The 17382-nt window shown below is 34.0% G+C and overlaps 1 protein-coding gene and 1 long non-coding RNA gene across 3 annotated transcripts in view; one reads left to right on the forward strand and one right to left on the reverse strand.

The window, feature by feature from the left end:
* The window catches only part of LOC145297545 (2-acylglycerol O-acyltransferase 1-like), a 31398-nt gene extending 14632 nt beyond the window's left edge, over window positions 1-16766 (forward strand). For both annotated transcript variants that reach the window (XM_080143513.1, XM_080143512.1), the window contains exons 2-5: window positions 93-604; window positions 3767-3941; window positions 6264-6463; window positions 14742-16766. In XM_080143513.1, the coding sequence (XP_079999639.1) occupies window positions 118-604; window positions 3767-3941; window positions 6264-6463; window positions 14742-14896 (1017 nt within the window). In that variant the 5' untranslated portion in view covers window positions 93-117 and the 3' untranslated portion in view covers window positions 14897-16766. The remainder of the gene's footprint in view (window positions 1-92; window positions 605-3766; window positions 3942-6263; window positions 6464-14741) is intronic.
* The window catches only part of LOC145297546 (uncharacterized), a 41097-nt gene that overhangs the window by 13730 nt on the left and 9985 nt on the right, over window positions 1-17382 (reverse strand). The gene's annotated exons all lie outside the window — the stretch shown is intronic.

Below are 17382 nucleotides of genomic sequence, written 5' to 3' on the forward strand. Positions count from 1 at the left end.
CGAGTGGCTTCTGGACCTTGATGAGGAGTAACCCCCTTAGTAAAAAAAATGTATTTTTATTTATTTATTTAAATTTTACTTATTTATTTCAGATAAAAAAAAAGTGTACACTCCAAAATGAAGCTTTTGGGTTTTGAATTTGCGCCACTGTTCATCCCGTTTGAAAGACGTCTGCAGACGACAGTCGTATTCCAATGGACGGTGTCCTTTATATTCCTTGGCTTCTCCTCTCTCGGATTCTTCATCTTTTTATTCTTCACACGGTTTTATTACATATCGGTCGCTTACCTTGCATGGTATGTTTACGATTTCAATACGGGCGAGCAAGGTGGAAGGCGTTTTCAGTTTCAGATGAACAACCCCATTTGGAGATATTTTCGTGATTATTTCCCCATTAAGCTCATTAAAACTGTTGAACTGGATCCGTCCCAAAATTATGTTGTCGGTTACCATCCTCACGGGATTATGAGTGCCGGAGCGTTTTGTAATTTTGCTACACATGCCACAGGGTTTGACAAGATTTTCCCAAAGATCAGATCGTATCTTTGCATCTTGAATGGACAATTCCGTTTTCCGTTCTTCAGAGAATACCTCATGTCGTCTGGTAAGTCAGCTGCTCTCATTTTCCAGCACATAGAATCTTTGTTATCTATTTGTCATATCTTTGTTATGTATTTGTCATATCTTTGTTATGCAGAAGTTCAAGTGTAGTGTAAACAAACATCTTGCTACTCATCTCCCTTTATAATACCCTTGCAACTTATGTCCCCGATAGTAGCCCCCTACTTCAAAGTGGTACTGTCTTGTTTGGGGTGAAAATTGAATAATAAAAAAATATATATATATGTATTTGTCATATTTCTGTCATATATTTGTTTGTTATATATTTGTTATATATTTGTCTCCGATTTTCATGCCAGCCATGTTTTTTATTTATTTTTTTTCCATGTCATCAGCTTCTGTTTGGTTAAAATAGCCACAAATAAATGTCTATTATTTTTTTGTTTTTCCCTTTTTCTTTTATTACTCTTTTTCACCCCCAAGTAAGGCATATTGCCACTTTGAGTGTAAGAGACTACTATTTGGGATCATGTCTAACAGAGGGCTATGGAGAGTTGAGCAGCAAGATGTCTAGAGGGAGCCCACCTTTTTTGTAGCAGCCTTGGCAATGTCCTCAATGTATTTGTTCCGATTCATGTTGCCTGTGAATGTTAGGCTGAGAAATTTGAAAGATGAGCTCTCAGGTAGGGTGTTATTTGCCATGACAATCGTTGGTTAATAAGTTTTTTTGTGATTTTTAAAGGAAAGAAGCTTAGTCTTAGTAGCATTAAATGTTAATTTCTAACTTTAGAGAAACATAAATAAGCTATAGTATTTATTGTTCATATATTTATATATCCAGACCATACTGGGGTAAAATGGGTGTGTGTGTGTGTGTGGGGGGAGGAATAACTTGTCAAGAATGACTACATATCACCAGTTGTGTAGCAAAGGGGTGGTTAGGAGGGGGCAGTCCACCTGTGCCAGAGGGTGGCATTTTGAAGGGGTAAAATTAGAAAATAGAGAAAAATAAAAATAATGAAAAGCTAACAAAAAAATCTAAAATTTTATACGAAAATGATTTTTTTAAGATTCATAATGTTTTTGTGTTTTTAAACGGATTTTTAGATCCTTGAGTGTAATTCCATGAAAATAAATATTTTGAGGACTTGGAACTTTGAAGGTTAACGGATTATCAACAGCCAGCAGGAGGGGGCAAATCTTACAACCGCAAAAATGTTTGCTATGCCACTGTGTATCATGCCTTTAATGGCTGAAGTCAATATTAGAAGAGAGAACAAGATTTCTTCAGTTCTTGCACGTGACGTCACACAAAAACAAATGATCTCAAAGTTATCTCCCCCCCCCACTCCATCATCACTTCACAGTATAACATTTAATGATTAAAATAATTACTTTAGCTTCCTAACGTATATACTTTCTTCTAGTATAAAAAATATTGTATCCGGGTCAGTGCTACTCACTAAGCAACTCATTGGAAGAGAGGACGTAAAAACTTCAGGACAAACTTGGAGAAAATGAAAAATGAAGGACGGGTGGGGGCGGGGATAATGAAGGTAGGTAAGGATTTGTCAACTGTGTTTGCTTTTTTAATATTATTTAATGCGACTAACATGAATCCTTACCTATGTTATAGATTATTGTCTATGCATTTGTTTCCTCAAAACATTTAAGGAGGCATCCAATTAAGGGCAGGAGATCCTCTAGCATAGTATATATCGAGAAAGTGGATGGAAATCTACTATGACTCTAGAGAAGTTGCAAGGATTTTGTGGGTCAGTCACTATGCAGAGCATTGACAAAAATATATAAAGTGGGCGCAGCAAGGACCCATACATTAAAGGATGTGACGAATAAAATCCTAGTAGCATCCAAATGGATTGGGTTAAAAAGATCAGAGCCCTGAAAAAGAATTTAGTAAGAAATGAGGCAAAAGATTTACTCAAAAGTAACTTTGAATTTTTTTTGTATCCTTCACGACTACGTTTACTTAAGCTCATTGGCTGATGCCTAGTTGAAAAGAAAGGCTGAAGATTGTCAGACATTTTTTTTTTTTTTTTTTTTTTTTTTTTTTTGCAATGTCAGCACATGTAGCTGATAGCGTTTAAGGAGATGATCTGCTGCATCCAGTGTCAGATTAGGGTTGTTGTTTGAGTCAATATGATATGAAACCTGAAATCAGCAAGGAGAGCAGTGCGTCATTAAAATCTCCATTTAGGGATCTGAACAATGTATTTCATAATTATACATAGAAGATATATGTATATTATGTTGATATATCTGTTTCAGCCCTAAATTAATTAATCAGTCATTATGAATTCCGGCACAAAGCTACACAATGCAACAGTGCATAATGTCTGTTATATTTTGTTTAATTTGGTTTTATGCAAAGGAAGAAAAAAAGTGGGTTGGAAACCCTTTGTGAAAATTAAGATACAATCTTTTTTAAATTTTAACTTTAAATTTTAGACATAAATTAATAAATATTCCCGAAATTTCAGTTTCTTTAGTATATTTAAAAGAGACCATAATACGACCACAATATCCCATTTAAAAATTTGATTAGGCATTAATTTAGCAAAATTTTCTTAATTTCAATATATTTTTAAGATCTCTTCAGTTTAAGTATCAAGTATTATATAAAATAGCTTAAATTTAAGTCATTTTATATATTCAGATTCATGTAATGGATTGTGCTCAAAATTTGAAGAAGTATTCCTGACAAGGTTTAGTAGCATTATATCTTGATTTTAATATTCATAAGGAAACATAAAAAAAAAATTCACAGGGCTAACAAGGACCCATGGCATAGTGGATAAAGTACCTGGTAAAATTCAGTTGTAAGTTACACTCTAATGGAGGTTAAAGGCTCAATCCGCAGTGTGGGCAACATTTAAAATACAATTGAAAATTACCTAGGACTTTTACCTGGTCATTGCTGACAAAACGAGAGCATGCTATCTCTGCATATTAAATAAAGCATTCTGTTCAAAATTCGGTGCAGATTCCCAGGTTTGGCAAAAAGATTTCTGAGTTCGATAAGATACATTTGAAGAAGGTCGGAAGTTACATCGAATGAAACATTGTGAAAATAACACTAAAGATGAAAACAGCCATTTGAGCAATTCAAATAATCCAAATTCTAAAACAATTTTAGAAAATTTGTATCCAAATTAATATCAAATTTTTGATTTTCTCTTTGCAGCCATTGTTTCTGTGACAAAACGTAGTTTGTCTTGGATTCTACAACAAAAAGAGAAAGGCAATTTTTTGGTTATTGTTATTGGTGGAGCAACAGAAGCCTTGGAAGCAAATCCTGGCAAATTTATTTTAAACCTCCATAAACGGAAAGGATTTGTTAAGATTGCTCTTCAATATGGGTTTGTGTGAAAATATTTTTATTTGATTTATTTTTTACGTTTCTTATTTTTATTATTTGAAAATAAAATTGAGAAGCAAGAAACATTAATATAGGAACATCGCAGCAGATTTTGAGTTTGGTAGGAAAATCTTGAAACAGAATCTGGGAAAATTCTCAAAAACAGCAGAATTCAGAATTTAAACATAAGAAAATGTGAATCATCTTTAAGTGATTGCATACATTTTCTTCCTTTAGTTTCCAGAAATAACTGAATGATGAAATAAGATTTTGATATTTTTTTTTGAAAGAGGATTTATGGTTAGTTAATCTAGTTTTAAAAGGGCTGACAGTACAGCTGATATAATACATTTTTATATTTGTTTTTTTTTCTGGAGTAAATAGTTACTTAGAAAATAATACCATGTCTTTGTAGTTATTTTGTAATGGGCCCTGTATTTCTTTCTTTTTTTTTTTTAAATTTTTATCTATAAAGTTATCTTTTCCAAAATCAGACCAAAATAACATTCAAGTTGACAAATCAAACTTTGATTCTAACTAGCCATTTTCATTTGTTATTAATATACCATTTTATTGGCAATATAATAGCATACATTGTTACAATTCATGTAAAAAAAAATATTACTTAATCCAGCCCAGATGACTGATAATATGAACTATTTTTAAACAATCATTTAAAAATAAAAATCAGTAAAAGGGATAACTCATATTTTTAGTTGAATAATATAACAAGAGTTGTCTACTTTGTTGTGTTTTTTTTTTTTTGTATAATTTTAAAAATGTGCAAATAAAAGTTAAACATAAAAATTTTAACTTTACTGCATCCTGGGTAATTCCATGTTTAGTACAGATAGTATGTATTAGTGGTCTGGCAAAGTCACAGGGGAGACAACCGAAGCGGCAAAACCGAATTTTAATGGTTAAAATTTGATGACAATTGGTAAAAAAGAACCCACATTTTCAAACCAATAAAATATGCCCAAATTTGCCTACATTTGTATATATAGTGTCCTGGCAGGCAGCTTCGGTTTTGCTGCTTCGGTTATCTCCCCTGTGGCCTTGCCAGCCCACTAATAGATATACCATCCTTTTTGGCAATTTTATAAGTTCCAAATCTCAGTGACTATTAATCAGAATTTAACAAATGAACACTTGTTAAAAAGTTAATGACCTGAATTGTATAGTGGACTATGGGACATTTGCACTTCAGCTCGCACATTTAGGGGATAATCCATCATCCAGAGCTTATTTTTTGGCGCTTTTTTACAGCCATAAAATGTTTCAATCATAGTCATTTGTTTTCCTAGTTTTGCATATGAATGACAAAATATCTGATATTTCCTCTAAACCTCTGGCTTTGATGGAGGGGGGACTAAAACTTGCAGCTATTGTTTTAAATGAACTGAAATAACAGCAAGGGGAGACTTGATTCCAAATATTTCTCATATGTTATATCTCCCCTCTTTGGTTTTCATACATAAAGTAAATTTCAGTGTATAAGGATTATTTGATACTGGAGACATTCATAATCTTACCCTATTTCCAAAAGAGAGGAGATATAACACATGAGAAATATTTGGAATCAAGTCTCCCCTTTCTGTTATTTCAAGTTATTTGAAACCATAGCAGCAAATTTTAGTCTCCCCTCCATCAAGGCCAGAGGTTTTGGGGGAAATATATATTCTAATTAGCACCATACTATTGAAAAAATATTCTGAATATATGTAACTTCCAAGGACTAATTCAAACATTGAAATGTAATTTTCAAGTAAAAATGCACAAAAGAAAATGACTAAAAATGATTTCAAGAATGAGAGTTCATATAGAAACGTTGTTTTAATTTTAATAAAATGAACTACGCATCAAGTGCACTTGAAAACCAAATCACAACGTAATATAAGGAAAATAAATTTCAAACAAATAAAACATTTATTTTCCTTATATTACGTTGTGATTTGGTTTTCAAGCGCACTTGATGTGTATTTTATTTTATTAAAAAAATGATTGCAAAATGATTATCAATATATTAGATAGTATGACTATTATTTTTATTTCTGTAACTAATGTTATCAGAAAGAAAGCAAAGAAAATATCATGCTAAAAAGTTATTAAAAAATTACTTTTCACCATTAAAAAAATTAGTATTATTAACAAAATATAATTTGATCTAATCCTATGTCTGAGGAGAAAGCATCCCCTATAGAACCCTCCCGTAACCTTAACCCTCTTTTGTCTGTCAACAACACTAAGTCTGAGTGGCAAAGGCTTCTTTTCCCCCAAAAAACTTAATCGTTGTTCTTCATGTTTGTCTTTTTCTCTGCAGTGCTCATCTTGTTCCTGTGTACTCGTTTGGTGAAAATGATCTTTTCTTGCAAATGCGATCAGAAAAACGACTTTGGGTGAAGAATTTGCAGTTAAAACTTACAAAACTATTGGGTTTCTCTCCTCCTATTTTTCATGGGAGAGGAATTTTTAATTACACTTTTGGTATCATGCCGTTCCGAAGACCAATTAATACAGTTGGTGAGTGTAAAACATATTTCTATAAAATCATGCTTGTTACGTCATAGATTAATTATATAAATAACTTATGTCATAGATTAATTATATAACTTGTTATGTCATAGATTAATTATATAAATAACTTGTTACATCATAGATTAATTATATAAATAACTTGTTACGTCATAGATTAATTATATAAATAACTTATGTCATAGATTAATTATATAACTTGTTACGTCATAGATTACTTATATAAACATGTCATAGATTAATTATATAAATAACTTATGTCATATATTAATTATATAAATAACTTGTTATGTCATATATTAATTATATAGATAACTTATGTCATAGATTAATTATATAAATAACTTGTTACATCATACATTAATTATATAAATAACTTGTTACGTCATACATTAATTATATAAATAACTTGTTACATCATATATTAATTATATAAATAACTTCTGTCATATATTAATTGTATAAATAACTTGTTATGTCATGGATTAATTGTATAAATAACTTGTTATGTCATACATTAATTATATAAATAACTTACCCTTATTGCACTTATGTGTGTGTGAGAGTTCGATCTCTATGGACTCGAAAAATGGCTGGGTCGATTTTTATTAAACTTCACACAAGTGTCCTTTGTGTGTCTGGCAGAGTTCTTAGATAGGTTTTGTATCAGAATGTCTTCGATAAGTATCGATAATCAAAAAAAATCCAATGAAAAAAGGAACAGGCGATTTTGACTAAAGTTAACACCTTACACAGCCTAACATCACAAGTTCATTTGAGAAGTTTTATTACCACACAAGCTGAAAGGCTTAACATAAAATCAATAGTAGGTTCTTTGATATAACGGATGGGGTCAGAATGAATGTTTCTTTTTAAAGCACAATTGAATCATGATACTTGATCATTTAAAACTTAGTCAAGCCATTATATATAAAAATTTTTTATAAAAACAGTAGGTTCTCTACAGTGAATGTAAACTAAAATGTATAGTGGACTAGTCACTGCCAAAAGCATGTGAAGATTCCTCCCGGTGCATTGCAATGGGTCTATAACTAGAGCAATCAATCAAATTGATTGAAAAATGGTCGATTTCAGTGACAATAAAAATATAGGATTGTGAAATATTTTTTTTTTTTTACATGGGATTCACCACTTATCAAGGCCCGAAGGCCACTCAGGGATAAGGGTTATTGCGTGTACAGTAATCAATGAGATAGTATTGTAGTAATCATTAGTATTGGGGGTTTTGATAGTGTCTTACTTAAGGGGGCGGTTTGTCAGGAGTTTGTTTATGTTGGACTTAGACGTCCAAGTTGTAGTCAGGTGGGAAACAGGCAAGCAGCAGAGAGTTCGACTGGCATGCAGTTCTAAGAAAGAAGCTTTGCTTATGGAATCTACGTTTGGATTTAGGCACAGATAAAGAGTGGGGAAAATTATTGACGGTAGTTTCAGCCAGACGGGTGTTTCTCGTGAAAGATTGGCGAGGGGAGACGAGGGATTGGAGCTCAGACGAGCACCTGCCATGGAAATAACGATAAAACAAAGACAGCCTTGCAACATCTTCTGTGGGAAAGAGGTTGCAGGGAAGAGAAAAGGGCATCCCCCACTAAACCACGAAGTCTATTTTGTACTCTGTCAAGGCAGGATAGGCTGTTTTTAGCAGCTCCTGCTTAGATGTGGGAGCAATACTCCATCCTTGGACGTACTTGGCTTTTATAAAGATAGAGAATTGCATCAGTAGTGAGATATCTTCTGGAGCGGTAGAAGGATCCCACCATTTTCCCAGCATCCCTGGCAACAGATTTGATGTATGTATTCCATTTTAGATCAGGAGTAAAGGTCAAACCCAGAAGCTTGTCAAAACATGGAGCCTCTCCAAGACGACAGCCATCCATTTCAATTGATGCCAGATGGTGATCAGAGCATTGATGATGTAAAGATAGAAGCTTGGTTTTGGATGCATTAAAAGTGACTAGCCACCTCTTCCCCCATTGTACCACGTGCTCAAGATCAGAGGAGAGAGAATCTGAGAGGATTTTGTCATTTACGGCTTTTGATGTGTTGTCATAGATGGTCGTGTCATCAGCATAGATGTCAACGAATGATTTAAGTATGTGTTTTGGGAGATCATTGATGTAGATCAGGAAGAGAGTTGGACCCAGGATGGACCCCAGCATTAATACTGTGGGCCTCTGATTTCTGCCCATCAACCACTACTCTTATGAACCTATCAGAGAGAAATGATTTAATGATGGAGAAAACATTTCCAGTAATACCGTAGCTGGAAATCTTGTGAAGTAGGCCCTCATGCCATACCTTATCGAAGGCCTTCGATATGTCAAGAGCAATTGCCCTGGAAAAGAAACCTTTGTCAAGAGATTCACTAATCCTGTGGGATATAACCGTTAGCACATCTGCTGTAGATCTTGCAGTGCGGAAACCATATTGCGTGTCACTAAGAAGGTTGTTTCTGTTGAGGTGGTTGACTACTTCTTTATTTAATATGGATTCCAACAACTTACTCATGACACACAGGAGACTTATTGGTCTGTACTCAGAGGGAGATGATTTTTCACCTGAATTCTTAAATACATGGCATACTGATGAGGTTTTCCAGGGTGTTGAAAAGCATTTCTCCTTAAGGCAATGCTTAAACAGTTTTCTAAGTATGGGGGCAAGTTCTGATCAAAGCTTTTTCAACACTATAATTGGAATGCCGTCTGGGACAGTTGCTTTATTGGAATCAAGGTTCTTGATTAGCTTGGCGACCTCACGCACAGATATTTGTATGTTGTTTTTGTGTTATCTGTTATAGGAGGAAATACAGGGAGTTGATGGTCATAGTCGCATAGGGTAGAATTAGCTGCAAAGTTCTTGGCAAATAGTCTGGCCTTGTCTGATGCTGACGAGATGACCTCAAGTCCATTGATGATAGTTGGGATAGAACGCACACTTCTGTTCAAGATCCTGTTTGCTATTTGCCAGAACTGGTGGGAACCAAGCCACTGCTCAGCTACTTTGGATTTAACAGACTGAGCATATAGCTCTCTTGCATGTTTTATTACTCTTTTACAGTGGTTGCTGGCAGTCCTGAAAGCAGCTTTAGTCTCAGTACATCTATTACATTGGTAGCTATGGAAAAAGTGATTTCTGTACGCGATGGCAGCAGCACATTCAGGGGAGAACCATGGCTGGCTGTTAGGTTTTTGTTGGAATTTTTTCGATGGTATGAATCGGTCTATGCCTATAATTAACCATTCGGTCAGGTCTAATACTATAGAGGGCACATCCTTTTTAAACATGGAATGCAGAGGTAGGTCAGATATGAATGTACGGAAGCTATCCCAGTCAGCCATAGAGTATCGATATACAGTACGGTGGAGAGGTACGTCTGAAGACTAATTACATTTCATTTTTATCTTAACTGCTACAACAGAGTGGTCAGAGGATCCCAGAGGAGATAGAACGGAACATGAACACAGCTCAGGGGAAGTTGTGAGGAAAAGGTCTAGAAGGCTTGTATATTGACCGGGTGTATCGGGCACAAGGGTGGGTTCGTGAACAATCTGAGTGAGGTCATAGGCAATGGCAAAATCGTGACAAACCCTCCCTTCGTCATCTATTTTATTTGAATGGGTCAGCCATTCCACATTATGGATATTGAAGTCACCGCAAATGTGATTCGTTGATCATCATTCAATCCCAGGCAACATCGGGTCACTCTGCTAGTATATATATATATATATATATATATATATATATATATATATGCTAAATTATGAAAATATACATGACAATTAAGCTTTACAGAATTTTTCAATAGCTTGATGTATCCTCACCAGGATGAAACATAGAAAGTTTTGTGTGGCTTAATTGTCATATATATTTTCATAACTTACCACCAAGGTCTAATCATATATTGAGCACTGTTCAAGTAAATACTGAAAATCGTTACATAAAATCTTATGTAGATCTTATTTGCTAAATAAAATTAAAAAAAAAAATTATATTTTTCTAAATGTGGTTTAAAAAAAAAGAATTATCTCCCTTAATTCATTGGTTATGAAGTTGGAGCCAACGTTTTTCTTGAAACTTGATAAATATTGCAACAACAGGAATAGAGGGGGTTGGGGATGTTAATTTTTTTTTATTTGCCATAAACAATCCTTAGAATATGCTGATTTATAATTGGCACAAGTTTGAAATCTTCTTCGGAAAAAGAAAAGACATTTTTTTGTCTTATATAGAAGACTAATCTGGGTGCCTGGCATTGCCTGGGTGTTTCGAGGTGTTGAGTGAAAAAAGAAAAGTATTAGTAGGCAGGCAGGCTCGAACCTGTGACGTGAAGGCGGAAAAGAAAATATGACGTATTACCGCTACTCCGTGACGCAACCGGAAGTGTAATCATTCAAATCAAACGTAGTCGATCAAAACGGTGACTTGCAGAAATGGCATTGCTTTTAAGCCTCTCACGAAGGTCGTTTTTAATGTGAGGGAAAATTAGCTCCCTAAAAAAAAGGAGCACTCTGGCAGTATCCAAATAAATAGTAATTGTCTCAGTATGAAGGGTTTCCCCTACATTGACCAAGGACCAATTACAGAACAAATACTACCCGGGCGAAGGCGAGGCGGTTGCGTTCCAATAATTTTGCTTTATTCACACGAAAAAGACAAACACTGGAGACAACAGAACTGTGGGAATTTTGTTTAACTCGATCAAAAAAAAAAAAAAGATAGAGACAATGTTCGTTTGCGAATGCGAGATATTGCAATCTTGGAAGTATAAGAAAACTTCTCATGGAATCTAACCGACATGAGAAGCCTGATGCAAAAAGCCTTTCGTGGACATATACAAACACGTGCACCCATTTTGCCTTTTATATATATTAGATTTTGCTCTGAGCACTGCACGGTCCTGGATATGACCTTAAACTATATCCGATGGTGAGGCCCCAGCTTGCGGGCTTTGGGGAGTGTGGAGCCACCCTTTAATTGCCATTGCTCCCAGGTCCACTCTGACCCAGAGTGGTAGTACCTGTTAGGGTCCCAACTATGAGTTCTTCAAAATAACTGGATTCAGCATTAAATAACCTGAAAAGGGTTGATATGCCGTAAAACAAAAACAACCAACAACCAATCTGAGCACTGCAGTCATATTTGCCCTCTATCGCCCCCCCCCAACCCACAACAGCAGAATTAGTATCATTTAGATTATCTCTGAGAAAATTGAACACCGTTGATCCTTGATAAGTGATGACTCACTTGTAAAAAAAAAAAGATCTACATAAAATTTTATGTATTGATTTTTCTTGGAGGATATATACTTGTCAATGCTAGCAGTTAACCAATAAATTAAGTAGGATGCTATAGTGGACAAATTCTTTTAAAACATGAAGTGTACGGGTATTTTCGATATGAACGTTTGGAAATTGTCCTAGTAAATTGCCTGCTTCTTTGAGAAATAAAACTGGCTTTGACGACTTACTTGTTTTTAATCATTTTAACAAGCCATTTGGTTTTATGATTTAAAATCAGCAATGGCAGAACATGTTAACAATTTAAATATATTCCAGTTGTAGGCAGCAATGATAGCACTATTGCAACCACCACCAACATTTAACATGGCAGAAAGTAGTTTCAACATCAATAGAGGATGCCATCCACATCCATAAGTGACACCGTTCGACCATTTATTAAGCAACATCCACACAACTGCAATAAAGATAATCGACACAAACTTCCAACTTCTCAGCTAAACAACTACACTAAACAGAGTGTACTGATTTAAAAAAAAAAAAAAAAAAAAATGACTTGGATGCCATCAGCTAGAATTGAAACTGAAACATTTAGCACTTCAGTTATACATATGTAGCTATCAAGAGATAGATTTAACATTAAATGAAGAAATGAATTGAATTTGGGTATGCGCAAGAAGTAATAAAAATATGTTGGTAAGTTGAAATAAACATTTTGCATTTCAACTTGCTGACAAATTTCTGTACGCATTATTCATTCATCCAAACAAAGATTTTACTCATTATAAACCATCCTTGGTGTATGATTACTATTTCCTGTTAATTTCAGTGTTATGTGATCAGTAGTTTAAAAGTTTATCGATTAAATATTTTCACACAGACAAACACACATACGTACATCTGTTTTATTACATATACGTATATAGATTAATATAAGCGAAATTCTATTTTAACCATGAATTCCTGTTGGTTTTTTTTCTTTTAGAAATCAGCAAATTATTTTTTATCTCTGCATTCTGCTCTTTGTCTTTGTCTGCAAGCTTTTACAATTTAAAGCTTCTGCCATTTTGTTTGAAACAACATTTCTATTCTTTTCTAAAACTAAAATGGTTTACAACTCCAGATTTTTTTTTTACTTATGAGTCACTAATTATGAAGGCCAAAAGCCATTCAAGAGTAAGGGTGAATTAGATTATCCATTGGATGTAGATTAAAAAAAAAAGGAAGTGGAAAAAAAAAAGATGAAAAATTATAACAAAAGTATAAGAAATGATGTTAGTAAAAATGTAATGTAGTCTGGATCCACCATTAAATGACAATTCACGTTTCAGGCCAACGTTTTAAGTCATGACGTGGGAGTGATGTCACGGGATGGGATATATAGACATAAAAATTAGAAGGAGAGGAAAGAGAGAAAACAGAAAGCACGTGTGACGATTGGGAAGTTATGTTTGACAAGCATGCAAGTCTCTTCCTCTTACATCTTCAAAAGTGAACTGGCCAGTGTGATAGTTGCCTAGAGTCGTGTGTTGGGAGCCAACTGTGTTTGGTGCAATGTATTGAGAGCTGGCCGATGTGGTGGTCAAAGAAAACAATGTTACGAAAACACAATAGCAAGGAAGTGGTTCACCAAGGCACACAAAAGGCACTTAAAATGGGATAGTTAATCAAAGTATGGCAGTGAATAGATTTAGAATTAGTTTCTAGACGGTTTTAGAAGTGAGAGTGAGTTTTGCAACAGTTTACAATAGTTAAGAACGGTTTACAAACTGTCTTGAGTTTGTGACAGTTGAAGACATTTTCCAGTTAGGTATAATCAGCACTAGGTTGCAGCTTAGATCAGATCAGGAAAATTTAGGATATCGAGATGAGTTGACATCAAGCAAAGACAAAGAGATAATTAAGATGCGGACATTAGCACTTTGAGGGTCGATGGTGCTATACGCGCATCCAGATTCCAACTGATAATGATGGAATGTGTCAAAGTTTTTTGTGTTGGAGGGTTTTGTTTCTCGTTTATTTTTATACTTGTACATTCACCCCTAACACTTGGACGAAAGGGTTACTATTTGGGATAAGATGTTGGTTTATGTTACATTTCATTTCTGCATGTTAGTACAATCAGGGAAGCAAGTAGCATGAAAGGAATTCCAAAGTCTGTTTGAGGGTAGAAAGCTTTCTGGCATTTAGGAGCCTCAACAGTGAAGATGTGTGATTTTGTTGGTAAGTAGGTTTGTCAGGGGATATATGTTGAGGGGACATAAGTGCAACAAGTTCATTAGAGCATATTCCATTAAAATACTTGTAAAACAAGTACAGAGGTGCAACATTGCGGCGATGCAACACGGGTTGGAGCTTAGTTGACAAAGTGGGATATATTAGATTGAAGACTCTTTTTTTGTACCCTATCCAAGAGGAAGGGGCTAGTGGTAGATGCACCAGCCCAGATGTGACAACACTGCTCCATGCATGGGCGAATGGTGACCTTGAAGAGGTACAGGATACTCTCAGGTGTGAGTAGTCTTCTAGCACGATCGAGGGAACCTACCTTCTTTGCAGCAGTCTTTGTAGTGTCCTCCAGTTTATATAGCCTGTGAATATTAAGCCGAGGAATTTGAAGGAAAAATTCCCAGGTAAGGTGTTATTTGTGCTTGCCAATGTTTGACAATGATGCGGCCAAAACTGGAAGGAGAGATGAAGGGGAATAAAAGACATAGTGTTGGTGTTGGCAATTGTTGTCAGGCGGAAGATCATATAGTCTGACATTTTGAGAGAACTAATAATAAATTAAACAAATCAAATGTTAAACTTTGATTATTTATGCGGATGGTTTCTAATTGTACTACTTGTAATCATACTATGCACCACTGTTCATGCTTGCATCATAATTTATAGTAAAAGCATTTTTTGAATTAATGTCAAAAATTTGAAGATGGTTGAATATTTTTTTAATTTAAAAAAAAATGTTTTTATTTTGTTCTAAAACGGTTAATTTTCATTCTTTTTAAAAGTGGGGAAACCAATTGCAGTTCCGTTGATTAAAGAGCCGACCCAAGAAGACATCGATGAATACCATAAGAAATACTTAACGAGTCTCCAGAATCTGTTTGAAGAATACAAAGGCCAGTATGGAATCGATGAAATGCAGCATTTGGTCTTTCAATAATTGACGCTTTCATCTTTGGATTTGGCATTTATCACCCCCATCATCCAATTTTTTTTAAAAATTTGTTTTTCATGTCAAGAATTTAAGCATTTTCCTTCTGTTATTCCAAACTATTTTACCTTTTTAGCAAATTTTTAAAGAAATTAACCATTTCCCTTTCCTCATTCCAAATATTGCGCAATCATTTTTCGGAGTTCACTTCAAGCATATAAACACAAAATAGTGTTTTATTTTATATAAGTAAACATCAATTAGGTACTGTAAGTGTATGTATGTATATGTATATATATATATATATATATATATATATATACACATAGAAGGGAAAGAAAATTAAAACTGTAAGTTGAAATTTACAATCAAAATTTATTGTTCGACTGAATACTCAAAAAATTTACAAAGTTCTTATTCCCGGAGTTTCAAAGAATGCTATTCTTCTCATGAGAGGGCAGAAAGAAATCAGCAAATTAAATTTGTAACAATGCTAGAATTTGCTGGTAATGGCATTAAGTGAAACTACAATTTATTATAGTCATAAATTGCCAAGAAAAACAAGTGAAAAAATGTTGGCTATGTAAAAGAAATATAAAAACAAACCGGGCATAATATTTCAGCTTGCATAAAAATTCTCTCAAGGTAATCCGAAAGGCAAAAACAATTATTTAGAGAGAATGAAGTCCAAAAGCATGCTGCTTGGCATTGCCTGGTCATAAAATATGCTTAAATATCATATTTTAATTTATGCTCATTTTGCATTATTATAGAACTAATTTTCTTGATTATTATATTGTACCCAATATATAGTCGTGATTTCAAAGGTTTTAAAAAGAATTACGACTTGGATGCCATCAGCTAGAATCCAAACCAAAGCATTTAGGTATCAAATAAGTACTGTACACTTTTGTCTTACGACATTGAATCTGATGTTTCTTTGCAGTAAAATCGTGCAGGCGTCTTATCTCGATTAAAATGTGATCTATTGTTTCCTTTTTATTTTTATTAATATACTATTATTAGATAGCAAGAGAAGCGGCTGGGTAGTTGAAAGATGGAGCCCTCAAAGCGGAAATTGAGAAATCATGTCACTATCATTAAAAAGTTCTACCAAAAAAAAAAAAAAAATTCTCTTATCACAGGTATTTAACATATATATAATATCGTACATGCATACATTTGTCATAACTCAGGTTTTGTCAATGCTCCTCTTGTTAGCTCCTGCTTCTCGCTTGTTGATAGAGAACAACGTGGATGCTGGTTTGGTTCTAAAATGTTTGTGCGTACATAGGAGGAATTTAAGAGGCCAATTTTTGGCCACCTGTGCTCGTCAGGATCACTGCATCTGTTTTCATCGGTCAATGGGTTAGAAGACGTAGAACTGTTCTCCTATAAAAGTGACATGATTTCTTGACTTCTGCTTTTAAGTCCCCTACTCTCCCGGCTATCTAACATTATTTTTTCAAAATGAATTTTCCTGTTCAAAACAATGAGATCAAAACGTAAAGTAAAAAAGTCTTCCTATTTTTACATCGAAAAATTTGATATGATCAGCTCTAAGACAGAGTTTACCTCCACTCCACACCTGCATTTTTCTTTGTATTCAATTGAGTGTAAAAATTAAAAAAAAAAAAAAATCAGTTAATTTGTCGTCCATAAATTATATTTCTGCTGAAAAAAATAAAAATCAATTAAGAATAAAAACCTAAACTCAAAAAGGTTTTCATTTTCCGTTATTTTCCAGCAAACAAATTGTCATCTTTGTCCATTTTATTATTGGGTTGGGTTAGCGATGCATAACTTTCTTCTATGAATTTCATTTTGGCTGTGAATCTGGCATGTACCAATTATTTTTTTTTTTATTTATTTTTTTTTTTTACAATATACAAGAGATCGCCTCGCATTAAAAAAAAAAAAAAAAAAAAAAAGAAAACCAAAAAGAAAAAAAACAAAAGTTATTGTTAAGGGATAAAATAATTTGTATTATATGATTTGTTTGTTTGTGTAAACTTCTTCCATCCAATCAAATTTTCAATCCTAAATCTTTGTACTGAACATTTACACGATTAACACAAATATATAAAAGAGCAAAGATATAGGTAGAAGGAAACTGGTCAGCAGGAAGAGAGAATTCCACGAGCCTACAGTTTTTAGAAAAAAACTGCTAAAATAAGAAGCTGTATTACAATGAGGTATTAAAACAGTGAATTGATGCAGACCACTAGACCAATGAGTTAAATGGGCTGCAACAAAGGAAGCAGGTGATAGATCAGATGATTCTGAAAAACAAATGCCATTATGGTATTTATAGAAAAGACTGAGACTAGCAACATCACGTCTGTAAGAGAGAGGGTGTAGAGAAAAAGAGTGGAACCAATCAAATCACAGATCTGTTTTTGCATTTTATTAGGAAAAATAAAAATTAAAAAATTAAATTCTTCCGTCAAATTAGTTTTTAAATCTGCCTTGACAAAAAATTTCCAGAATAAGAA

This window comes from Euprymna scolopes, chromosome 18 (genome assembly GCF_053919585.1).
Source record: "Euprymna scolopes isolate OS-2025 chromosome 18, ASM5391958v1, whole genome shotgun sequence".
Lineage (NCBI taxonomy): Eukaryota > Metazoa > Mollusca > Cephalopoda > Sepiida > Sepiolidae > Euprymna > Euprymna scolopes.